The sequence below is a fragment of the Sparus aurata genome, chromosome 22, assembly GCF_900880675.1.
Source record: "Sparus aurata chromosome 22, fSpaAur1.1, whole genome shotgun sequence".
Lineage (NCBI taxonomy): Eukaryota > Metazoa > Chordata > Actinopteri > Spariformes > Sparidae > Sparus > Sparus aurata.
In genome coordinates, this window is record NC_044208.1 from 29669339 (window position 1) to 29695756 (window position 26418).

General features: G+C 46.2%; 3 protein-coding genes across 8 annotated transcripts in view; all 3 read left to right on the top strand.

Moving 5' to 3' along the window:
- Positions 1-18312, top strand: part of vta1 (vesicle (multivesicular body) trafficking 1) — a 50746-nt gene extending 32434 nt beyond the window's left edge. The window contains exons 6-8 of one of the 2 annotated variants that reach the window (XM_030405354.1): positions 4813-5052; positions 8860-8937; positions 16761-18312. In XM_030405354.1, coding sequence (XP_030261214.1) covers positions 4813-5052; positions 8860-8937; positions 16761-16906 — 464 coding nt within the window. In that variant the 3' untranslated portion in view covers positions 16907-18312. The remainder of the gene's footprint in view (positions 1-4812; positions 5053-8859; positions 8938-16760) is intronic. The other variant, XM_030405355.1, reaches the window with a different exon arrangement.
- The window catches only part of LOC115574089 (NACHT, LRR and PYD domains-containing protein 14-like), a 915401-nt gene that overhangs the window by 202966 nt on the left and 686017 nt on the right, over positions 1-26418 (top strand). The window lies entirely within an intron of this gene.
- Positions 22684-26418, top strand: part of adgrg6 (adhesion G protein-coupled receptor G6) — an 85156-nt gene continuing 81421 nt past the window's right edge. For 2 of the 5 annotated variants that reach the window (XM_030405308.1, XM_030405310.1), the window contains exon 1: positions 22684-23494. In XM_030405308.1, the coding sequence (XP_030261168.1) occupies positions 23493-23494 (2 nt within the window). In that variant the 5' untranslated portion in view covers positions 22684-23492. The remainder of the gene's footprint in view (positions 23495-26418) is intronic. The other 3 variants (XM_030405311.1, XM_030405313.1, XM_030405312.1) reach the window with 2 other exon arrangements.

A 26418-nucleotide genomic window follows, 5' to 3' on the forward strand; every position in this document is an offset into this window, starting at 1 on the left:
TACCTGTGATGTGTTGGATTGGAGCAGCGTTTGTTCTGTCGGCTTCCTCTTGCTGCCCCAGACGCTCGCCACGCATCAGAAACGATTGAAGAAGATGCTGCCGCTCAAAAGTTACGTTACGTAGACGCAGACCCTTACTCCTTTTAAAATCTCCACTAAAGCTCTTAATAAATGTTCAGATATCACAAGATTTCTGAGCAGATGCCTCGGTATCGTGACAGTATTGTAGGAATAACTACTTTTATTTTTTTGTGTGGTAGAGCAGCATCAGTTTATAAAATGACTTGACTTTACTGTAGTGCGGACGCTCAACACTTCATATCACAGTAACGATATAATACTGATATATTATCCAACCCTGTCACCAGTATTACGTCTGTTAAAGAGCAGCTTGTAGCTCCTGACTGGCTGAAAGAGAAGAACTATGTACAAACTGTTGTCCAAAGCGCCCTTTGGCAAGTCTCTGAGCGGCTAATTGTCCCAGCAGAGCAGTTCTACTGTGAATCATCGTCCCTGCTGCTGGAACAAGGCTGTCTTCTTCTTCAGGATGGCAGGAAGTGGACTGTCTCCGTCCAAACTGGCTCAGCAGTTCAGCAGCCACTCAGAGGATCACCCCGTCCAAATAATAATGATAATAATAATGTTTAGGACAGAATATAAACCTCCAAATAACGGTGTTCACTGGCAGACCACCAGCTAACGAGCATTTATAACACCAACACACCAAAACACACACACACACACACACACACGCCAAGAAATCATCTGTTGACCAGTCGTCTGTACATCTGGAGTTAATCATCTTGTAATGTGCCTGAACATGTTGGCATCCAGGTCAATGCAGCTACTCTTATTCATGTACATGTGTGTGTGCGTATATGTACATGTGTGTATGTACATGTGTGTGTGTACATGTGTGTATGTACATGTGTGTGTGTACATGTGTGTATGTACGTGTGTGTATGTACGTGTGTGTATGTACATGTGTGTATGTACATGTGTGTGTGTACATGTGTGTGTGTGCCTTGTTCCTGTCCAACCGTTTCCATGTGTTCGTGGTCCCGGCTCTCGTTGGCAGCGAGCGGCTGGAGATTAACTAAACTTTCAGGCTGTATTTCCTTCATGGCACGCTCTGTTCTCTGGAGCTGAGTCGTCATGTGGGAAGATTTGACTGTCAGGGTCTGTTGCCGTTCACTGCATGCATATTATTATTACCAATTAAGTATTAAAAAACAGTAAAACCCTTATTTAACTAATACGATCTGAGAGGAATTTGCAAACTGAAACTTTGTGGTGGAAAAGTGCTTTTTATATTCTGTGTCAAACAGTGAAAATAAACTAAGAAACCGACATCTTCAAATTAATTTGCTGCTGTTCAGGGTGATAATGACAAGTAAAAATAAATGATCAAGGCTGCACATTAAATGTAAAAGAAGCACAAAACAAACATGTTTTCTTCCATCTGGAGAAGAAGATTTGTAGGTCAGTCCTCACAATGTTTCCTCCAGGAGAAGTTCAGACACTCGGGTAAGAGTAGAAATACTCATTCAACTTGTTTACGCCAGTAAAAGTAATAGAGTACAGGCTCTGAAACTCAGCTGTGTTTCATTAGTGCTGAAAATATATGATTTAAAATGATTTGTGTCGGTTTATAATTCTTTGTGCTCTCTAATAAATATGAACTGTCGCTGATCAAACCAAACTGTAGTGTGTGTGTGTGTGTGTGTGTGTGTGTGTGTGTGTGTGTGTGTGTGTGTGTGTGTGTGTGTGTGTGTGTGTGTGATGTGTGCGTGTGTGTGTGTGTCCAGATGTGACGAGAGACGTGAGGAAAATCTCTCTTAACTTTCTCTGTAAAAACAAAAGTTCAGTAATTGAATGAAAGATGAATTATTCCAGCGAGTGCTTGTCGAGCGTCGGGTCTCGCCGTGATGCCCGTCTGCCTTCCTGCCTGTAACGCAGTAATGACAGAGGTCGGAGCTTAACACGGTGTCAAATACAGCCTGTGTCTGCAGATCCAGCCAAACGCTTTTAATCTGTCCAAACATCGCTGGCTGTCCAGAAGTGTTTTCTTTCTGTTAGGTGTGGTTGCTGAGAGAGCAGAGTTGTCAGCGTGAAGCTCATGTTCGAGATGAAAACAACACAGGCCAAGACTTTCTGTTCTCTCTCTGTCCTTTTGTCTTCAAGCTATCACTGTGTTCCCTGTGATTATTTGTTGGTTATACTTTCCTTCTCTCCTTTGTTGCAAGTCCGACTCTGACATCTTCAATTCATCATATTACTTCGATCTTATTCTTAAATGCAGGGAAGGTTATTCTGGAGAAAGATGGTTGATTCCCCTTCCAGGGCGTCAAATATCAACAATTTTGGTTCATGTTTTGGGCCAAATACGACCCAAAGCATCGATATTTGATGATCTGGGAATAAGATTCAACAATTAACTATGTTTCTCCAGAATCACCATCACTACCTTTAAAAATAACTGTAATTCCTCCCCACATTTGAGCTCTTAACATGAGAATTTACAGGAGTACAGAGCCAGCATGTTTCTGTCACCTGACTCCACGAGCCCGAACAGTCGTCTTCACGCTAAACGTTGGCAGGAAGCTCGTTATCAACTCGATAAATCAACCCAGGTTTGGCATGAGACGATCACATGAAAGAGGAGGTGTGTGCAGCATCTGACCAATCAGAGATGGATAAATCTGCTGGCAGCAGAGCACGATATTTAATTTAGAAGAGTAAACTATGATATTAGAGGTTAAACACACAATCGAGGCTAAAATCAACACAGCTGGCAAATGCAGGAAGAACAGCTGATAATGTCACTGCCCCGTCATTAGCTCTGCCCTGTGGATTACATTAATGTGCTGCTGAGCTGTATTCCTATCGAGGTCATTTCTTTGTCATTATAATACACAGGGTTGCATGATGAAATTGGAGTTTATACATAAAGACGTGGTGCAACTTCTGACTTTGTGTCTGGATGAAAACATAAACAGCAGCAACACGATGTTGACGATGTGGCGATGTGGGAAACACACTCCATCACCTGTGTGAACACCGAGCATCAGTGACGTAAACACAGAGTCCACCTCTCCTCGTCCCTGCACTCTGTCGGCCCAGAACAAGGTCCACCCGTCACTGACCTCAGATGTTGTGGTGGAGACGGGTCTCTAAAGATGTGAGTTTGAAAATAGTCTTATTAGGTTTTATTTGAAAAAGAAAATCAACGCAAATGAATTAATCTAGCAGTTTTAAAGAAATTGAGCAAAACTTCCAAGATCCCTCCTTTTATCTGGATCAGTACCAAAAGTTAATGAGGTCTGTTCTGGGAATTAGATCCATCCGTCTCGTAGTTGTTGTGTAATCCTCCTAACAGTCCAATCAACAGACCCAGATGAAACCAGAACCTCCTCAGCCCGCGGTAATGAAAGCAGCTGATCGGTTCATCAGCATCCGCCTGCACACTGTGAGAAGTCTCTGCTTCGTGTCCCGTCTTTCATCTAAAACCAATTTCTGATTGAATGTCTATGAATGTGATTTAGGCACTTTCTGGCAGCAGTTTAATCTCTTTCTCATGAATTCTAATGATTTCAGCTGAACTCTTTTTGAAGGACCCGTCACCTGACGTGCTTTTGATGAAGAAACCGTTTGTGTTGTGAGGCTGAAACCAAGTGAGGCCGAGAGGTTAAAGCTCCTCTGTTCTCCACCGACCTGCTGATGCTTCTGATTTCATTTTTCATTTTGGAAGCTTAACAACTGATTTCTTTCAAAGCGCTGACTCCTCTGTGTAATCTGTAGAGTTTAAGAGTTACCAATCAGATGAGTTTGTCAGGAATCAGCCATCGATTCGAAGTTGCATCGACTGAAGTGTTTTTTTAAGTGATTACGTCTTCTGTCTGACATCTTCTACTGATTCAGGTCAGCTCAACATAACCTTATTTTTACCTGAAACAAATCAGTAATGACATACGGGTCAACACAGAACAGCAGTCAAAGAAATATGTCAATTTTCTTCAAGATGTTATTTGTCAAATTGGCCGACAGCAACAGTACAGCTGCGTATATCTCATCCGAGCGAGATGCAGAACAGGAGCAAGAGAGTTTTTGACTCTCAGTCCTGTTTCATCCAGTCTTTCCTCGTCGTTCCTCTGGTGTAAGGGTGTTAATCATCCTTTGAAAGGGTCTCTAGTCAGATGGAGACAACATTTACTTACCAGCAGCTCTGTAACTTGCTCCCTCGCTCCACAACAACTTCTCCACCCCTCCGCGGCCCCAGTTTTTCACTCTGAGAAAATGAAGTTTGGCAATGGATGTCAGTTTGTAGGTGTGTGTGTGTGTGTGTGTGTGTGTGTGTGTGTGTGTGTGTGTGTGTGTGTTTGGGGTTGGCTCAGCTGGCTCTCAAAGCACCCGTGGCAACTAGAGGGGAATATCACAAGAAGTTGCAAAACTTCCAAGTGCATTAAAAGATTTGCACAGGATTGTGTTGGAAAGGTTGGTGATGAGCCAAAGGACCGCAGATTAACTGTCAACACCGTGTGATTGGCTAGTCGTTTGTCCAACTGGGATGAACCTGGTCAGTAAACAAGAATTAAAATCAGTGGAAGAATCAAAGGTGTGGACAACATTTTAAGAGGACTGGAGATGGGCTGTAACGATGTGACTTAATAGACGAGATGTTCTTATAAAAACAAACCTTCTAGATGTTCTGAACCGTCTTTTTGAGGCCACGTACTGTAGAGACCCTGAACAACCTGCAGTACCACAGTCTCATCGCTGTCTTCTGTTTCTGTCCTTCTGTCTGTCTGGTAGACGAGTTTGGAGCTGTAGGTTTCTCAGGCCAGGATCTCTCCCTCAGAGGCTCCGTCAGAGGTGGGCCACCATATGACCAGGACCAGGGTTTGGGTCCAGGTCCCGCCCCAGGAATCGGCTTCACTCCCAGTCCAGGATCAGGGGCATCGGGTCCTCCCACGACCAACTTCAACAACATCCACATCCCACCAGGGGCCCACGCACCGGCCAACACTCCAGCCGAGCTGCCTCCACCCACAGGTGAGAACCAGAACAGAGACTGGTTTCTGCCTCGCTAATGCTAAGATGGTGAACATGATGTATGATATCAAGTCCCCCTCTAAAAAGCAGTCACACCTCTATGTGTAGGGCTTTTATTGTGAAAGGTACAACAACAGAAAGGGTCCGTGTACATGTGCTGCAGATGTGATCAGAGTAAAGTTTTCCTGAGCTTTGTTTTTAGACCCTGGACGAAGTGATCTGTCAGGCCAGGATTATAAGATGATTAATAATAAGAGAGGACACATCGTTCTCTTTCTCTAGTTTGGATTCTGTAGTATTTCCACACATCTGATTGAACTTTGTTTGGTTTTGTGGGGATACAATGAGCAGACCGAACGACTCACCACGATAAACTTAAACCGCGTTTTCTTAGCGTGATCTGCGATAAAAAACAGACTTGTCTTATTACATTTTGGTCTTCTGAAGGACACGCTGTACTTGTGACACTCAGCTACAACATTTAGCCTAACAACATGAAAATGTAGGTTTTCGTCTCCTCTGTGTGGGCTTTACCTTCCTTCTTCTAACATCATGTTCGTGCTGCAGGAACACGTTTGTTGACAGCAGCAGCTTCTCGTGTTTAATAGGAGTAAAGCTGCTGTGGTTCAACAGGAGTAAAGCTGCTGTGGTTCAACAGGAGTAAAGCTGCTGTGGTTCAATAGGAGTAAAGCTGCTGTGGTTCAACAGGAGTAAAGCTGCTGTGGTTCAGAGTCGGACTGACTGAACGGACCTCAGCAGCGCTTCAGTAAAAGAGCCAAACAGCTGTGCTCTATTAACTCCCTGCAAAGAGATGGTTTGTGATGACACACAATATTGTTGTGTCAAATCCAGAGATACAATATAGTGATAATTATGTGCTGCTCATTACTGGATGGAGTTTCCAGTGTGCCATTATTCTCCCATTATTAATTATAGAAACTGTAGGACAACATCTTCTTATCGTCCGTCTTGGAATCCCGTCTTCTCACTAATTTCCCCTGATAACACGAGTACGTGACAGCCTGTGTGTGTGTGTGTGTGTGTGTGTGTGTGTGTGTGTGTGTGTGTGTGTGTGTGTGTGTGCGCGCGCACTCTCCTGAGGATACGGAGATGAAATGAGCGTGATTCTTCAAAGTGAGCGTCAGGTTTCACGTCTGTGTCAAGTTTAATAACTGTAATTATTGGGAGGTCAACATGAGGATATTGAGTTATACAAAGTGTGTGTGTGTCTCTGCACACAATGAAGACTTAATTGTGCCCTGGAGGCAAATCCAAAAAGTCCAAAGACAAAAGCTGACGTAACTCGCTTCTCTCAAGGCGCTGCCACCTCTCCTCAAGTGTGTCCATGAGTGAGAGGAAGTCCAGTCTTTGTTTCCCAGACAAAGAGCAATCAAGTCATTGAGGGTGGGCTGAATACACACACACACACACACACACACACACACAGTGTCGGGTGTTATCTGGCTGGCATTTAATCGCACGTTGCCGCTTGTGAGGAAAAACTGATTGAATAGGAGAAGTTGACCTTGGTGTTGGTCCAGTCAGCGAACTGCGTCTCTGTTCACTCCCTGTGAGTGTTTCTGTTATTGATCACAGTATCTGCTGGCTTCAGTGTGTGAGAGCAGAGAGACGGGATGTGTGTTCGCACAATTTATTTTCACTCTCTGGAAAATCTGGGAGAGGTACACTGATGCATCGGTTGGTTTTCTGCCTGATCAGCTGGTGTCAGAGACATCAGATTCTGTGCTGGTCAGATTTACAGACATGCAGAACCAGGAACAGAACCACCAGCCCAAACTGAAAGACAGAAACTAGACGGATATCTTCTTGTGCAGAAAGCTTTACCCAGTGACAGATGAGTTTACTTTGAGATTTGTTTTGTGTAAAAGTGAGAGAAGTTCCTGTAACCTGATGTCATTTGTTATTTAGTAGTGTGAACATACGAGCTGCAGAACTGTTTGTGTTTGCTCTGTTGTAAAGTGAATCAATGAACGCTGGAATCAGCAGGTCAGACACCTTCTTATTTGACTCATTTTGAGTGACTCTGTTTCCATTATTCTTTTCACTTATATTTACTTAACCTCGGTCACAGTAACCGTCAGAAAGTGAGAATGAGTTCAGGTGTTCTTGACCTTTTTGAGTCGTGACCCGGCCGGAAAAATAGTTTGTTGTTCATAAACACCTGATCTGTGTGTGTGTGTGTGTGTGTGTGTGTGTGTGTGTGTGTGTGTGTCCAACCTCGACTCTTGTGGATGCACACTGGAAAATAACCCCAGATAAACAGTTGTGTTTTGTGATTCTGCTCGTGTCAGTAATGGAACTAAAGAAAATCCACAGTGTGATCCTGAACCGTTAGAAACCACAGATCACCTGAATAAATGCTGTTTCAAAAGGATGAGTTCAAACTAAATGTTTGTTTATGTTGACTTTTCTTTTTCTCTCTCCACACTCGTGCTCGTGCTCTGGTCTGTCGGCCTTGTTGGCTTCTCGGTTCTTTAACACGCGTTTCCTTATTGTTTAAAAGACATTCGGTGCATTTCAATCCACCTGTTCTCATGCAGGTTTTCAATTTGTGCCTGAAATACCTTAAATAGAAGTGCAAAGAATTAAGCACCACAAAAAAGTTGGAGAGGTGGAAAAATCCAAATCCAAATGCAGCAGAGTGAACTGAAGGCAGAACTGCAGGATGAAGGATGCAGAAGAAACATGAGACTGAAGAGATGAAAAATAGAAACCGTCTGCTCATCGCCAGCAAACAGGTCTGCAGCTCGTGTATTAACACGAGTGTTCACAGATACTTATTGCTCCTCCTTCACAAAGTTTCAGAAACGATCAGCAAGACAATTAATAACAAATTAAGATGTTAAATATTAACGTCATGTCAACTGTCAGTATTTGCATTTTGTCTGCAATCACATTTTTCTAACGATGGCAGATCGTCTCCTGTGGATCTGTTTTACATCCTGATGACTGTCGGTTGTTTCACAGCAGCTTGACTTTAACCAGGTGGCTTTTTGCAGGTTATATCAGACACGGTCTCTGACTCCGATCATCATCGAAACCTGATTTGAAATTATTTCATATTTAAATTCTAAATCGTGACACTCGTACTCGCCTATATTTTACGCTTCAGAGACGCAATTTTAGGAAAAAAATATCTGACTTGTAACTCAAATCCTCCAGATGAAAGGATGAAGGAGCAGACTTCCAGAGGACATGTTGGCATTTAAACATGAGCTGAAGTTTTCATTGATTTAAGACAATAAAGATTTTATCACAGATCATTTGAAATATCTTCACACGAGTGTCTGGAGTCTGTCTCCGCGGCTGAAGGCTCAGCTTACACGTTATATCCCCACAAAAACAACTAAAATCAGATGTGTGTGAAAAATATGAACTCCAAAGTGAAACACTACAGGGAGATGATGTCACCGCTGTTTATTGATCCGTTATTGGTGCAGGAAGATGATTTATGACCACTTATTTAATATTCCTTTTTTTGAAACTGTAAAACAATGAGTGTCCTCTCTGTGAGGCTAATCAAATATTTGTTTAACGTGAAAGTGATTTCAGCATGTTTCAGTTTACATTTTAAAGTTTTGAGAATATCATCAGGATAATATGTATGTTGGACCGGTGCTCGTGCGCCCGTGACTAAAACAATATTTACTTTGGCTGCATTTCAGCTGAGCTAAACTGTCTTTGTTGCTCAGAATATCACCATTAAAATGATGATGCAGTCAGAGTCATTAGACGTTTAATTAATGATCAATATTCATGATAATCTGAAGTGTTTGTGTTCACCAGCAGAAGCAGCTAAACCAGTGCCTCTCCCTCGATCGGTGCCCACTGTCGACCCCACGCTGCTCAACGCCCAGCAGCAGGGTAAGGACACACACAGGCACACACGCACACAGGCACACACACACACACACACACACACAGGCACACACACACACACACACACACACACACACACACACACACACACACACACACACCTTACACAACATGTTTTTTCTCTCTTTACAGCCATCTTTCTGTTTAAGTCTTTAAAAACAGCACCGTGAGCTCCGGCAGCTGCTGGAGTTTGAACACAAACTCAGAGAAGGTTCATTTGCTCAGTCAGTGTTTCCAGTCTGGTATAGATTAGATTTTAAAATGCTGCTGCTCGTCCAAAAATGTCTCAGTAGTTTAAGGCCAAAATACATCTCACAGCGCTCTGTGGTCCGTGTGGGACCGCTCTGTTTATGTAGTGAAAAGTAAAAAATGTGAAGCTGAGCGGAGCTGGAATAAATTCCTGAGCCTGATCTCAAACTGCTTCTCATTCCAGCTTTCCTCCATTAAATTCTGACCGCTTTTCTTTCAGTCGTTACGTCTATTTTTACTTTCGCTGTGTCACCCTGCTATTGGAGGGTTTCTGCACATTATCTCTGTTTGTGCAAATAAATGAAGCGCTCATAACGGCATCGAAGACATAATCCATCCTGTGGAATCATCGTCGGTGTGAAGCTTCATTTTCTGAGGAGGTGGTTTGAGTTGTAACGAGAAGAAGGAAATGAAACGTTTAGTTGAATCTAAAGAGACGAGTCACATTTCTTCATCGTGTCCTGGAAGATGTTCAGCCTGTTGAGACAACAGACCTCCTGATGAGACGTTTACTGTCCCAGAGGAATGCAGGAGGTTTATATTCTATATGTGTCGTGTGCAGTTTAAAATCCGATGTGTAGTTAAGACATTAGCTGTGTGGGGAGAACACAGGACCTGTTTGTGCTGAAGTGTTTACAGTGGCAGGTTTAACCGGCTCATAAATGTGTTTCAGCCTGAAACCTGAACCAGTGTTTGGACACGGCTTCATTACTAACTGGGTTATGAGATGGTGCCACAAACTAGACGCACTGTTTCCTCTGGTTGAAAAAGTGGAGAACCTGAGAACCTGTGTGGGTTTGACTCAGTTCTGCCGGTGTCACAGTTCCTCGTGTATTTACAGTTCCACGACGTCAGTGTTCAGAGAAGCTGCTAGAAGAGACGAGTCCAGTCTGTCCCGGGTGATGGACTGAGAGAAGTCCACTCTCTCTGTGTTCTGTTCAACTACTAACATGTCCCAGATTTAGTCCTGTAAACTATACTCTGCATCATTTTTAATTAATTGAATTTGCTAGCAGTGTTGTGGTCTAGACCACCTAAACAGAGACCCAGTCATGATCAAGACCAGGTCAAGACCAAGACCAAGTTTAGACCAGGACCGTTTGGAGTCCCTCACAGCATGGCACACTTATAATACAAATAATAAAATGTTGAACGTGTGAACCAGAGGCAGAACCATGAATCTGAAGGATTTGCATTTGCATACCAACATCCACAGAAGACAAATGAATAAGTTATAAATAAGAAGTTCAGGACCAAACACCTCAGGACAGATCTGATCTCAGACCAGTGAGACATGAGTAATAAGAAGACGGCGTTCGGCTCCGAGGGCCGGACTTCTGAAATACATTCATCCAGTTTAAAAGAAACGTTTCCACGTAGTGACCCGTGTTCTCTGCAGCGTGATGACGGCAGCCGATCTTTAACGTCAGCGTGAGAAAACAGCTGGAGGGTCGACAACACGGCGTCCATCACTGAGCTGCTCGTCACGACAGGAGTCGTCGTAAAAATAGCAGCAGAAGAAGTAAAATAGAAGCTGTAACCGAGCAGAGCAGGAGATGCTGATGGTGTGATGGTCGCCGTGCTCCGTCATCTGTCTGCCATCTAACCTATAATCTCCACCACAGCAACGCCACTCTGCTGCTGTCTAGACTGTCATTAGCTGCTGGTGGTTAGCCGCGAAGAGAGTGAGAACGAGCTAACGGTCTGATCATGACGCTCCATCCTCTCACATAACTCACCCGCTGAGGAGTCTTTCTCTCCTTCAGCTGATTATCACGCATCATTTTTTAAAAGTATGTTTCTCACGTCACTGATTGTTGAGAGATTAAGCTGATATAATTTTACTTAGCTGAGTGTAAACAGTACGACTCAGTCTGTTTATAAGGACCATGTAGTTCATTATGTGTGTTTTACAGTAGATGACGTGATGATTGAGCTGCAGCTCAGTCGATGAATAATGAATAATGAATAATGGTAAACTCTGCAGCTGAACACTGTCGATGCTTTAGGACTTTATATAAAATGGAAACAGCTTTTTGTTGCTCTGTATGTTTCTGTAAAGATTAGGGTTGCGTGCTCAGCAGAACCCGTAACTGGATAAATAGGTGAAATGAATAATTCAGCCTCTTCAAGATTCCGTTCAGGCGTCGCTGCCGACTCACTGACAGAGGAAAAGCACTTTCTGCACTTTCCCTGCTCACAGAAGAAGTCAGGCGTGGCCGACGAACTGTGCGACTCAAGCAATTACACTTTTGTCTGATCGCTGCTACAAGTGAAATTTAAAAAAGCCTCTTTGGGAAGAACATTAAGCCGCCGTCCCTGCAGATAAGTGAAGGGAAATGTTGCTCGCAGTATTCCATTAAAACATGTCAAACAGCCTGAAAAGAGGCGAGTCGCGCAGTAAGCACACGGTGTCTGTATTCATCAAACTTGTTAATGAATTCAGTCAGAAGTCTCCTCGTCTCGTCTGCTTTGTCCAGACATAATGTGATGCAGAGCCACAGAGAAGCAAAACAACAAGCAGCACTGATCAGTCCACTCCTCAGCGGAAGTTAAAGTTTGAAGCATTTATCAAATATTATGATCGACAGATCTCCAGTTTCATTTCTGTCCTAACTGGTAAATGTTCCTGCAGCTCAGATGGTCTCAGACTACAGCTGACACCGGTCATACACGTCAACAGGATACACAACTATACTTGTTACGTCACGTTCAGATTACATGGATGTGAGCTGAGTTGATGATTTTACTGAAGCGTTGTGATGTTGTCCAGCTGTGTTCTGACAAAACCAGGATTTTAATGGAGGCGGTTGCCAAGTGTGACATCACTGCTCGAGACGCTGCTTCAGCGTCAGCGAGCGTGAAACCGCTGGATGTCTTTAACGAGACGTCGGAACATTTCTCAGCCATGTTTTCAGTGACCTGACGACACAACGATGGACTCGTCACCCTGAAGAGCTGCAGCTGTGTTCATCCTCTGTGCAGCTGATGGGTTTCTCCTCCTGACAGCTGATTATCAACCTGGTTTTTGAATCATTAGCACCTTTTCAGCGTCGTCTCTCCCGTTGGAGCTCTGTGGTCTCTGGCCGTCTCACATCGCTTCACTCGCCTCGGTTTTCCGCTGTTTTCTCTCAACCTCTTCCCGTCCTCGGGAGGATGCAGTCAGCAGATTTCTGGAGTCTGTTCCCAGTTTTCTGGAGGAGAGGAGAGATCATCAGGGGGATTAAGAGTTTATGGTGCAACATTATTCAATCATTTCTTGTCTTCTTTTTGTTGCCGTTCTTCTCCAGGACGTTTTTAAGAGCAGAGGGCATGTTTTATGAGTGTGAGTGAGCCAACAGAGACATTCAGTCTGAGCTGAAGCTCCGGTCCTTTATGGGGTCGCATCCCTCAGTCATTTGGTGTCAGTGTTATTTCATGTGCGAGACGTTAACCCTGCGAGTGAAACGCCGGCTGTGTGGATCCTCACATTCGTCCCTCCTGTTGCGTCGATGGAAAGTTTTGAAGCGCTGCCTGCTGCTTAAAATACACGGTGACGCATCATCACACAGGAGGAGTGGAGTGATGGTCGGGTGGTCGCTGCCCATCAGTGGACATCACATCAGATTTGTGACTTCAGCAGGATTCAGTTTAAAGTTTCTCACCTCTGAGTCGTGTTTCCACTAACAGACGCTGAGGAGTCACATCAGAAAAGGTCGATGGGAAACACTCGTCAGTGTTGACGCTCACTTGAAGCTGCTTTTTTCCTGTCTTGGAAAACAAGTTGATGCACTTTAATGCAGAATAAGTTCTGACGAAGCCGAGATCACATGTTCTTCTTTGTCTGTTTGTGAACATTGGATGGAAACACAGACGCTCTGACTCGACACTGACAGAAGATGTTTGTCTCTTTACTAACTGACCTGTTTGTTCATTTACAGCCAGATTAAACTGAACTGAAATCAGTTTCCACCTCTGAATATCAAAGCTGAGAAGTCGTCTGGTTCCAGTTTACGTACAAATATGAAACCTGTTCTCCTAAAACTGGTTTTATTGATCCATGTGACGAACTCAGCAGTGGTATAATCTGCAGTGAGCTGTTTGTAGCTGTGAGGAGACTCGAGCTTCAGGCAGCAGCTGGACATGTTTCCTCACATTCCCACTGAAACATAAAGGATCTGCTGTGGAAGCGGCTCGGCACAGACGCTGAATATCATCCTCAGTAATGTGTTTGAGCTGCTGCTGTCAGTCACTTCACGCAGCGCAGATCTGCAGATGTATGAATGGACGTGTTTGATATGCAGAGTGCAGCGAGGCGGGATGGAGGGCGGCGGAGGTGTGGCTCCAGTTAACGTCCTCCGGAGAGGAAAAGAGCAGAACGAAGGAGAGAGGAGAGAGATAAACCTACAGAAACATCAGCCAGTCTATAAGTTGTGTTCCTCACATTTTATCTTTCAGAATATTAATGTTTCATCCAACCGAGCAGCTTTCAGCTTCTTTACGCCAGAGTTTGTTCAGCTTCTGCAGAAATCACTCCGATGAAGAGACGAGGAGGAGGAGAGAGATGTGAGGAAGAACGTAATGAAAGGATGAAGAAGAATAAATGGTTTTGTCTGTTAGATGTAACGGATGTTGTTCTGAGAGACGACATCGTTCAGTATCACAGATCTGACGGCTGCAACTGACAAGAATTTAAATCTTCTTGATTTATCGATTCGTCTATAAAATGTCAGAAAACAACGACATTCAAATGTCATAAAATATTCACATTTAACAACCTGGAATGAGTTTGACTTTGTTTCCCTGATATATGTTCCTCAAACAGCCCTCAGAGTCCTGCATGTGGAGGAGAGTGAACCCAGAACATGTTGTGGTTCCTTCAGGCTCCGCTGTCGTCCTCCCGGGACTCTGATGGGTGGAGGGCCGCGAGTGTGACGAGCTGCAGGAGCACAGTGAAGTAATACAGTTTAAAGGAACAGTTCGCCCCAGAAAACAGAAAGGAAAGTTCAGTCTTTGTGTCTCGTGTTGGTGGGAAGTCGGGTGAAGTTTCATCGTCCACAAAACGTCTCCACACTCTCGTCTGCTGTGATCACAGAGGTCCAGCTCCTGGACCCTCCGTCAGTCCGGGTGCATGCTAACACTGTTAGCTTAGCATCTACATGAAGCCTTCATGTTAATAAAGGTGTAAATCTGGTCTGAGATCAGTTAGTGATGTGTTCTGTGCTGCAGGCTGTGATCACAGCAGACGAGCTGTGTGGAGCAGCTGATGTGTTGTGGTTGTTACCTGGCAGGTCGGGCGTCTGATCCAGATCCTCCTGGGCGCCCCCCTTCAGAGGTTTCCTGTGAGGAGACCCGGGGCAGACCCAGAACTCACTGCAGGGATTCTACACCTCGTCTGTTCTGGGAACGCCTCGGGATCCTCCAGGAGGAGCTGGAGAGTGTTGCTGGGAGAAAGACGTCTGAACATCCTGCTCTGGGTAAGTGGACGAGGAGCGATGGATGGACGAGACAAACTGCTCTGATTGGTTCAGGTCGATATGACATCATCCAACCAGCAGAGCGCCAGACTCACAAAACTCACCACAGTGAAACTAGATTCTGTGTCTGTGACACCGAGTTAGAGACGGAGGAAACAAATAGAGGCTGAGTCAGATTATCAACAGAGGTCGATCAGAAGAATCTTAACCGACAAGTTTTGAGCAAATCTGACAGAAATTCAGTGACTGCAGCTTCTGAAAGGAGGCGACCTGCTCCAGTTCTGTGAAAGTTTGAGACCCGAACCCGAAGCGTGTCACTCAGCAGCACCATCAGCCCCGACGCCACAGACCACAAGCATCTGTGCAGGAGTCTGACGAGGCCGAGCTGACAGACTGAAGCTCAGCGTTAAATGTTGGAGGAGACGAACTCGTATTGAGATTAATGTGAAGCTGACGAGGAACCATCAGTCTGCAGAGACCTGATGAGCTCACAGGTCAAAGGTCAACACCCGGTCTGTATTCAGTACTGCAGAGATGAGGGCTGATCAGAGGAGCCACACAGCCCACGCACACACACACACCACACACACACACACACAGAGACACACACACACAAACAACACACACACACGGCACACACCCCGCACACGCACACACGCACACAAACACACACAACACACACAACACACACACTCTCACACACACACACACACAACACACCACATAGACACACACACACACACACACACTCACACACACACACACACACACACAACGCACACACACACACACCACACACACAACACATCCCACACACACACACACAATACACACACACACAACACTCACACACACAACTCACACACACACACGCACACTATACACACACACACACACACACACACACACACACACACACACACACACACACACACACACACACACACATCCACACAAAACACACACACACACAAAAACACAACACACACACACATTATCACACACACCACACCACACACACACAACGCATCCATAGCCACACACAGAGACACACACACACACAACGCACACACACACACACACACACACTCACACACACACACCAGAGACACACACACACACACAGAGACACACACACACACACACACACACACACACACACACCACACACACACAGAGCCACACACACACACACACACAAACCACACACACACACGCAGCACACCCACACACCCGCACACACACACACACACACACACACACACAGAGACACACACACACACACACAACGACACACACACCACACACACACACAGCCACACACACACACACAGCCACACACACCCACACACACGAACACACACACACACCACACACAACACACACACACCACACACACACACACACACACACACTCACACACACCACACAGAGCGGTCTTTGTTCTGAGCGTCTCAGGCGACATGCGGCTCTGCAGCAGGTAGTTCTCATCATAAATTACCCACAATCCTCAGAGTGCTGACAGCTGATTATGGGCTGGTGGAGATGAGTTTCCATGACGCAGGTCCGAACGGACCTTCAAGTGTTCAGCCGGGAAGTTTTTCCTACAGAAGTCTGTCTGACGAGGAGGAACCGGACCGGAGCGTTTTCACTTCAGTCAGTCGATCGGATCGTAACGATCGATGTCATCGTCCAACAACCTGCCGATTATTCTCACAATGAATCATTCAGTGTGTAAAGAGTTCAGGTTGGTTCTGTCCAATAACAGTCCAGAACTCTTCAGTTACCATCAGAAATAAATGAGTCACATCGAAGACGCTGGAAACTTAATGAAACCCTGATAATGAACGATCAGAGAAGCTTCAGTGTTTTATCTTCTATAATCACACTCAGATCAATGATTTGATTTTGAGTTTTGATGTTTCAGTATTTTCAGTCCGGTTTGTTGAAGTGAACAGAATCGTGTTCCTGCAGGATTCCAGTCGGGTCAGATCCACGTGTCAGCTTCACTGAGTGTCTGATGAGCTTCAGGACGTTTCCTCTGCTTTGTTTCATGAACTCATATCTCTTGTCTTCTCCTCCTCCCTCCCTCCCTCCCTCCAGGCGGTGTCCATCTCACCCCGGAGGAGTTCACCAAGGCCCAGAAGTACTGCAAGTACGCGGGCAGCGCCCTGCAGTACGAGGACGTCGGCACGGCCATCCAGAACCTCCAGAAAGCCCTGAAGCTCCTCACCACGGGCAAAGAATGAAGCCTTTGTCCCGCTCCCATCTGATCCCTCCATCCCTCCTTCTCCTTCCAGACATCCCCCTCTTTTCTCCACAGCAGCGCCGCGCTATCTGCCACTGATCACACACACACACACACACACACACACACACACACACACACACACACACACTCTGAGCTGTGCTGTGAAGACAGACGCTCAGCTCTCCGTCAGAGGACATGATGGAAATCAGGCTTCAACAATGGCTGCCTGTGTCTGACACTGACTGACGGACGGACGGACGCACTGACTCTTTTTTTTATTATTAACCATTAGAAATCGTCGTTATGTTTCTGAGTCGCAGCTCGAATCTCAGTTTGACTAAATAATCTCAGCTCAGCGTGCACTTCCTGCTGAGCTCTGAGCTTTTCCCTGCAGGCGTGTCGCTGCGCGGTGACGACGCTGCAGAGCATCAAACCTTCTGTATCCGTAACCTGATGTTAGAAAACACTCGCCGGTCAAACTGTTCTGGATCCCATCAGCAGGTCGAGTTAAATCCCTGACACATCACAGTCCTTCACCTTCAACATCCACCCAACAGTTAGATTTAACTCACAGACCTCCAGCTGCACATGTTGACTCACAGTATAAACATTCATAACACATCATCCGTCTGAAATGTTCAAATGGCCCCACAAATGTCTTCAGTTTGATCTTTTCATTATGACAGGCAGGCTAGCTTTTCCATCTGTTTCCAGTCTTTATGCTAAGCTAGGCTAACGATCACCTGGCTCTAGCTTCAGATGGATCATGTGACAGATGTGAGATCAGCAGAAAGCAGATGTGCAGCAGAGGATCAGGGCTGCTGGGAAATAAAAGGGCTTTGTTTATTCAGAATTTGGGTAAAAAGGTTTTTGATTTCCACGGCGGCGCTCTTCTTCTTCTGTACAAACTGAAGCGGTCTGCTGACTCTCTGACCCGACACTCGACTAACCAGGACACTAAAATACGACCGACTCGTTTCTACGTTCAGACACGTTGAGTTTAAATGCTGGACTAACAGACGACACAGAACAAGTGAATCTTTCTGACCCAGACCTCATCTCTGTCTCTGTCTCTGTCTCTGTATGTATCAGTCACAGCTCGTCATCATCAGCATAACGACATGGTTACAATCAGAGTGAATGGAACTGCTGTGGAGGTGTTGGAGGGTCACCAGGGGGCGCTCATCCACACATCATCCTCTGACTTCTGCTGTCTCAGTGGTTTCTCTTGTAGCTTCACTTCCTGTGTGGATGTTTATTATTTGTGGGCAGAAGTTTTTCTTTCTGGTTTCTATTTAACACTTGAGACTTTATTTTAGTGGGACGTTAAAGCTTTTCACAAACCTGCAGTCAGACATCGACATCAGAGACTCCAAACGATTTGAATAAAATATTTGAACTGTTGTTTGTGTTTGTTTGTTTTTTATCTCTTTAAAGTGTTAAAGGTTTTTTTCATTCTATAGTTCAGATATAAAAACTGAACTGATCCAAACACTCTGTTGAGCTCAGACAGTGTGCGGTCAGGACTTCCTGCTCAGGCCTGTGAACGCTGTCCAATCAGAGCAGACCTGGCTTTACGGGAGGCGGGGCTTAAAACAGTCAGAGGATGAAGAGAGGAGCTGCAGGAGACGTGAACTTCTTATAAACACCAAAGCTAAAAACATGAACCCAAGAATGAGAAGAAAGTCTGCTGTCTGATGAGTTCAAAGTGCGTTTAATATAAAATGAGTCACAGTTTGAGTGGTGAAGTCGACTGTGAGCTCCTGCAGACAGCAGACGCTCCGTCGCCCTGTTAAACCAGCTGAACACGTTACAAACAGTCAGAATCAGCTGTTATCATGTGTCACACATCAACGTCTGAAACACTTTCATACTTTTAAGAAATCATCAAGGTTCATTTAGTTTCTGCAACAACAAACAAACTGAACGTCTTCATCAGATTTCAGCTCAGTGTGTTACAGTCAGAATGTGTCAGTTATTACAGAGCGTCAGGACTCTGAGCCGAGTGAAGAGAAGATGATCAGAATGAGAAGAAACGATCCGTACGTACGGAAAATCCAGATGAGATGTTTCCACAGGACAGCAGGTTCTGAGATCGTCTCTCATGATGTTCATCTGATGAGGTTCTGCAGGAAACAGAATGTGTAATTACACATTAATTATAGAGTTAAACAGTCTTTTACTCTTCTCAGGATATGAAAATATTAATGTGTCAATACTGACAAGTCGACCTGCTCGACGTCTCTTCTGGTGAAGCCTTTAACTGTCAGTAAGATGAATGTTGGACCAGGATTGGCTCCAAACTCTCTGTGATGTCACAAGTCATGCTCGTAGGCCCCGCCTCTTAAAATCAGATTATCAGTGAGCTCAGAGAAACTTTAGCGATGGAAGAAGAAGAAGAAGAAGAAGAAGCAGCAGAGATCAGATCAGAGGAAAGTTTAAGAGATAAAAGTTGTGAGGATTTATTGTGTCTTTGTTTTTGTACCTGAAATGTAACAAAGATTCAGACACAGATTGAAATCAGGAACAGAATCTGTGAAATGATGAATTTTAATGTGACGCGATCATTCTGACTCAGTGAAGTGACGTCTGGACTGAAGCAGGTGACAAGAAGTCACACAGCCGAGCTCAACGTGTCTCCACGTACCTGTGAAACACCTCAGGACAGAATCTGATCCTTCCAGATCATCAGACACTGCTTCACTCCAAAACCCAGTCCTGGACTCTGACTCCGGTCCTGGACTCTGGCTCCGGTCCTGGACTCTGGCTCCGGTCCTGGACTCTGGACTCCGGTCCTGGACTCTGACTCCGGTCCTGGACTCTGGACTCCGGTCCTGGACTCTGACTCCGGTCCTGGACCCTGGCTCCGGTCCTGGACCCTGACTCCGGTCCTGGACTCTGACTCCGGTCCTGGACCCTGACTCCGGTCCTGGACTCTGGACTCCGGTCCTGGACTCTGGCTCCGGTCCTGGACTCTGGCTCCGGTCCTGGACCCTGACTCCGGTCCTGGACTCTGACTCCGGTCCTGGACCCTGACTCCGGTCCTGGACTCAGACTCCGGTCCTGGACCCTGACTCCGGTCCTGGTCTCAGACTCCGGTCCTGGACTCTGACTCCGGTCCTGGACTCAGACTCCGGTCCTGGACTCTGACTCCGGTCCTGGACCCTGACTCCGGTCCTGGACTCTGGACTCCGGTCCTGGACTCAGACTCCGGTCCTGGACTCAGACTCCGGTCCTGGACTCTGTACTCCGGTCCTGGACTCAGACTCCGGTCCTGGACCCTGACTCCGGTCCTGGACTCTGACTCCGGTCCTGGACCCTGACTCCGGTCCTGGACTCAGACTCCGGTCCTGGACCCTGACTCCGGTCCTGGACTCTGACTCCGGTCCTGGACCCTGACTCCGGTCCTGGACCCTGACTCCGGTCCTGGACTCTGGACTCCGGTCCTGGACTCAGACTCCGGTCCTGGACCCTGACTCCGGTCCTGGACTCAGACTCCGGTCCTGGACTCAGACTCCGGTCCTGGACTCTGACTCCGGTCCTGGACCCTGACTCCGGTCCTGGACCCTGACTCCGGTCCTGGACTCTGGACTCCGGTCCTGGACTCAGACTCCGGTCCTGGACCCTGACTCCGGTCCTGGACTCAGACTCCGGTCCTGGACTCAGACTCCGGTCCTGGACTCTGACTCCGGTCCTGGACCCTGACTCCGGTCCTGGACTCAGACTCCGGTCCTGGACTCAGACTCCGGTCCTGGACTCTGACTCCGGTCCTGGACTCAGACTCCGGTCCTGGACTCTGGACTCAGGACTCTGTGTTCAGTCCTCGCTCATAAACCTGCTCTGGTTTATTCTCTGCTGTTTTTCTGCCAGGGACAAAAAGTTTTCTTTTCATTTACGTTACGTAATCGTGCTCTTTGCTGAGCAGTTCTCTTCCTCTCATGGTGGTTTCAGAGTCCGGTCCGGTCTGCAGCTCTGGGCACACAAACACCTTCTGTTGGGTTCATGTAGAAAAGCTGCAGGAGGCTCAGAGCTCAGTCCAGATCACAGTTTCATCATCATGAATCATGATAGAGTTACATGTTCCTGTCAGTCACATTCAGACAGATTATATTCACTGGTCAGAGTTTGTGTTCAGTTACGTTCAATGACAGCTGAAATAATCCGACATCACATCACTCCTCTCTGAGTCCCACAGAGGAGACCTGCCGTCCCCTCAGGTTCTCGGGTCGGACTGTTCTGGTCGCTCCACAGTCGAGGTTCATCACTCGAGGTCGACTGATTATTAGAAACAAGCAGCCTGGAAGCTGATATTTATGTTCAATATTCATTTACAGTGCAAACAATCATTTCAAACAACCAGTGATGAAATAAACCAAAGTACAATTTACTCAACTTACTTGTAACTATTCACACAGACTCACTTTGGTCCTCTGGAGTCAGAATGAAAGTGTTTTAGACGTCTTTCCAACGTCCAGGTGACGTCCAGGTGACGGCCAGGTGACGGCCAGGTGACGTCCAGGTGACGTCCAGGTGACGTCCAGGTGACGGCCAGGTGACGTCCAGGTGACGGCCAGGTGACGTCCTCTCACGGTTCAGGAATAAAGTTTTTACTCTGTAATGTTAAACATCTTTTTGACGTCAGTCACAGACGTCTGAAGAACTTCTTGTGGTTTTAATTAAAGTTCAAATTTGACTTGATGCAGCAGAAGCTACAGGTAACTAACCTCAGCAGCTGCATGAGGCGTGAACTTTACCTGCAGAGCTACTCATCAGATTTATTACATCCTGTGTTTGGTCGATATTCTAAAGCCGTCAGAGGAAACATCATATTTAATGAATCTGATGAGTTGCTCTGCAGGTAAAGTTTTTTCTCCCTGAAGTAAAATGTGTCCGTCACTAAAACTTTAATTAACTGGATTTAACATTTAAGCGGTGAACGCTGAGAAGATGTCAGACAAACTTCCGTTCTGGCTCCGGCGGACGTCTTCTCAGACGCTGAACTGACGTCTTCTGGGTTTGTTTCTGCTCGGTGAACGAGGTGGCGACGGACAGTTATTCTGCAGAGATCGATGCAAATGTCCTCGTCTCCGGCCTCGACTCCGAGCGTCAGTCAGGACGATGTTTCCTGCCTGATAAAAGCGTCAGAGGCAAATGAGACGCAGCTGTTTGTTCAGTGTCTCCATTGTCCTGCTGGTTTATCACTGAGTGTTTATCAGATGAGACTCTCAGCTGAACGTCACTGATGAACACCTGACTTCACTCTGCAGATACCAACACTCAATATCCTGTCAGCCTGATTCTACTGATCAATAAATACGACAATGCTGATATTAATGAACTGCTCTGTACACATCACATGTTCACTCTCAGCTGTCCAGTGATTTGTGGCTGCAGACTGTTCTGGTGAGTTGCAGAGACAAAGAGATTTAAATTTAAAACATTTATTTAAAGCTCCAAGAAAGAAAATGTAGAATCTCAGCAGCGATGTGTCTGATCAGAACTCATGACCCGATACTGAAGATGAGAACTATTTTCTGTGAGTGTCACTGTGCAGGAGGAGGCTGCAGCTGCTGCTGGATGTAGACATCAACGACGTCATCCACCTCCTCGGCTGAGCGCTGATGTTAGCTAGCTCAGTTAGCTCAGTTAGCTTGTTAGCTCAGTTAGCTTGTTAGCTCAGTTAGCTCAGTTAGCTTGTTAGCTCAGTTAGCTTGTTAGCTCAGTTAGCTCAGTTAGCTTGTTAGCTCGTCGGTCGCAGTCAGTGCATCAGAACAATGTTTGAATTTCTCGACTGACTTCAGTGAGTCGTTTTTATATTTCAGGATCTTTGACCTCCAGTTGTTCATAATCTCCAGATTTCAGCTGAACTTTACTCTCCAACCTTTCCTGCAGTTTCATGTGAAGCCAAAAGTGTCACAGGTGAAAGAGGGCGGAGCTTAATGAGGACTGTGGCACTGATCACCCTCCATACAGACTGAAAGCACTAATTTAGCTTCATTAAGTAAAACTGAGAGGTTTTATCAGAACATTCATTCAGTTTAATTGATTTTATTTTTTCATTATTAATATTAACATCTGTATTAATTGATAGAAGACAGCAGATTATTAATGAACATAGATACAGTAACATGAGAGTCAAACATTCAGGAAACTATTAAACTCATCTGCAGGTTTTCTGGTTCTTCACCTCAAACTGTCACATTTTATTTTGCCAGCCTGACCGGAAGTGTTTTGTTCCGGCTCGACTCTGCTTCGCCTCCGAACGTTCAGACTGCGACAACTTCACACCGCCCGCCGCCGCCGGAGAGTCCGGATCAGTGAAACGAACACACCCGAGCATCTCCCTCTCTCCCTCTCTCTTCATCCCTCCCCCTCTGTCTGTCTGTCTCTCTCCCTCTCTCTCCCTCAGTCGCTCCATCTCTCTCCAAACTTTTGGACACTTTTACGCGCGGCCGCTGCGCACTTTGGATTTTGTTTCTCTGGACTTTGAAAACCTGGTCGAGTCTGATCCGGACTGTTTTCTGTGAGCCTGTGCGGGGGGAGAATGATCCTGCAGGGGGACCAGCTGCCGCTGCAGTGAAAACATGTGAGTCCTCCAACATTCATGTTCAACTTTTCTCCTCTTCTGCTCCGCTGACGCGTCTGTGCGCTCCGCTCTCCTCCCGCAGCCTCCGCGTCTTTTCTTCCTCCTGAGACATCTGGATGTGAAACATTCAGTCTGAGCTTTGACTTCTTTGATTTCTTCTTAAATCTGCTGGAACATCGCGCACATCTTCATGTCGAGCTCCTCCGGGTTGATCCGCGGCGGCTCGTCGATCCCGCTCAGTTTTCATTTTACGCACCGATGAATTCAACTCGAGCTGGACTCGAACTTCTCCGCAGCTTCTGTCTGTGAAGTTCACGAGTCAGTAAAAGTTGTGACTTTGTGTCTGAGCTGAAGTTTGACAGAAGAGTCGTGTTCTGGTTCTGACCTGAGAGCTCAACTCTCCGCTGGAAAAAGAAAAAGTTTCCATGATGTTGCTGGCTGCTCCTATAGCTGCACATGTTTACAGTCTGCTGAGAGCGCACACACACACGGACAGTCTGTAGGAACATTAGTCAGAAAAGTTTCATTTGTCTTAAATCTAAACGATCTTTGTGGTTCTGTTGGTTCTGTTCAAACTGCTGTGAACCGTCAGAACTCCAGAAACAGACCAAACTCAGTCCAGTAAATCCTCACAGGGAGATTCTGTGTGTTGGTTCATCAGCAGGAACTTTAACTAAATCATGATGAACAGAAACTTCATCATTCAGTGTTTCTGTCATGTGAATAAATTCAGATTAAAGATTCGACACTTTTCTGTCAAACCAGCGAGACCGAATGACCGAAAAACCCCTGAAACACATGAAACTCCTGAAAAGAATAAGAAGAAGATAAAAACCATAAAACACAGACATCTACACTTAAAATGCAAAATATATGTAAACTGTGAAGGAGCGATACGATAACTGATGATCACAGACACCAATAAAATAACTGATAATAGAAACTTTATGTAAGAAGACCGGATGATTTATTTGATGTTCCAGCGGTTCTGGTCTACGGTGTGTGGTTCTGGTCTACGGTGTGTGGTTCTGGTCTACAGTGTGTGGTTCTGGTCTACGGTGTGTGGTTCTGGTCTACGGTGTGTGGTTCTGGTCTACAGTGTGTGGTTCTGGTCTACGGTGTGTGGTTCTGGTCTACGGTGTGTGGTTCTGGTCTACGGTGTGTGGTTCTGGTCTACAGTGTGTGGTTCTGGTCTACGTTGCGTGGTTCTGGTCTACGTTGTGTGGTTCTGGTCTACGTTGCGTGGTTCTGGTCTACGGTGTGTGGTTCTGGTCTACAGTGTGTGGTTCTGGTCTACAGTGTGTGGTTCTGGTCTACGTTGCGTGGTTCTGGTCTACGTTGCGTGGTTCTGGTCTACGGTGCGTGGTTCTGGTCTACGGTGCGTGGTTCTGGTCTACGGTGTTTGGTTCTGGTCTACGGTGCGTGGTTCTGGTCTACGTTGCGTGGTTCTGGTCTACGGTGCGTGGTTCTGGTCTACGGTGCGTGGTTCTGGTCTACGGTGTTTGGTTCTGGTCTACGGTGCGTGGTTCTGGTCTACGGTGTTTGGTTCTGGTCTACGGTGCGTGGTTCTGGTCTACGTTGCGTGGTTCTGGTCTACGGTGCGTGGTTCTGGTCTACGGTGCGTGGTTCTGGTCTACGGTGTTTGGTTCTGGTCTACGGTGCGTGGTTCTGGTCTACGGTGTTTGGTTCTGGTCTACGGTGCGTGGTTCTGGTCTACGTTGTGTGGTTCTGGTCTACGGTGCGTGGTTCCGGTCTACGGTGCGTGGTTCTGGTCTACGGTGCGTGGTTCTGGTCTACGGTGCGTGGTTCTGGTCTACGGTGCGTGGTTCTGGTCTACGGTGCGTGGTTCTGGTCTACGGTGTTTGGTTCTGGTCTACGGTGCGTGGTTCTGGTCTACGGTGTTTGGTTCTGGTCTACGGTGCGTGGTTCTGGTCTACGTTGTGTGGTTCTGGTCTACGGTGCGTGGTTCTGGTCTACGGTGCGTGGTTCTGGTCTACGGTGCGTGGTTCTGGTCTACGGTGTGTGGTTCTGGTCTACGGTGCGTGGTTCTGGTCTACGTGACGTTGCGTGGTTCTGGTCTACGTTGTGTGGTTCAGCTTTAGATACGTATTGAGGGGAAACACTGATCACCATGTCAGTCCTACAGGATGTGTGTTGGCCTGTTGAGGATGAGTTCAGCTGGTCTGATGGTTCGGAGCCGGCTGATACGAGCCGGACCAGAACATCATGTAGGTAATACTTCAGAGAGAAGAATGAAGGAAGCTGCAGGAACATATCAATACATCCTGTTTATGTCCTGATGTGTTTCCTGCTGATGTCATGTCTGAACTCACCACATGATATATATACGATATCATCATGGAGCTGTTTGGTCAGAGTATTGTGATATCTGCACGGATGGAGGAACATATCAGCATAACATCTGCCCAATCTACAAGACGGGCCGAATCATGCAGAATGAGTCAGAATCAGAGTTTCACTGAGTTTATTAAGTGTCTCCAACCAACAACTCACTAAATCGAGTGTTTTTTAAAGGGAGTCTGGTGCCTTTCTCCTCCTCGTCCCCTCCTGGCTGTAGATGACGTGGCTGCTCTGACAGTATGGTTCCAAATGATATGAATGATTGTGATTAATGATCCGATACATGTGGTCCGGACCGTTGGGTCAGTATGATCTTTCCAGTTCCTGCGTCCTGATGTTTGACGTTCTCGCTCAGTTTGAACTTTTCTGATTTGAGGAGTTTTCAGAATATGGAGACAGACTGATGATATGGTGACATGACTCTCAGCTCCGTTCCACCGTCACTGTGTTGACGACCTGCCCGGATGTTGAACGAGGGTATTAGAGTTAAAGCTCCTCTGCAGCGAGCGAGCCGATTGTGCTGCGACTTTATCAAAGGAAGTGTTGTTGGAGGTGGAGGCGTC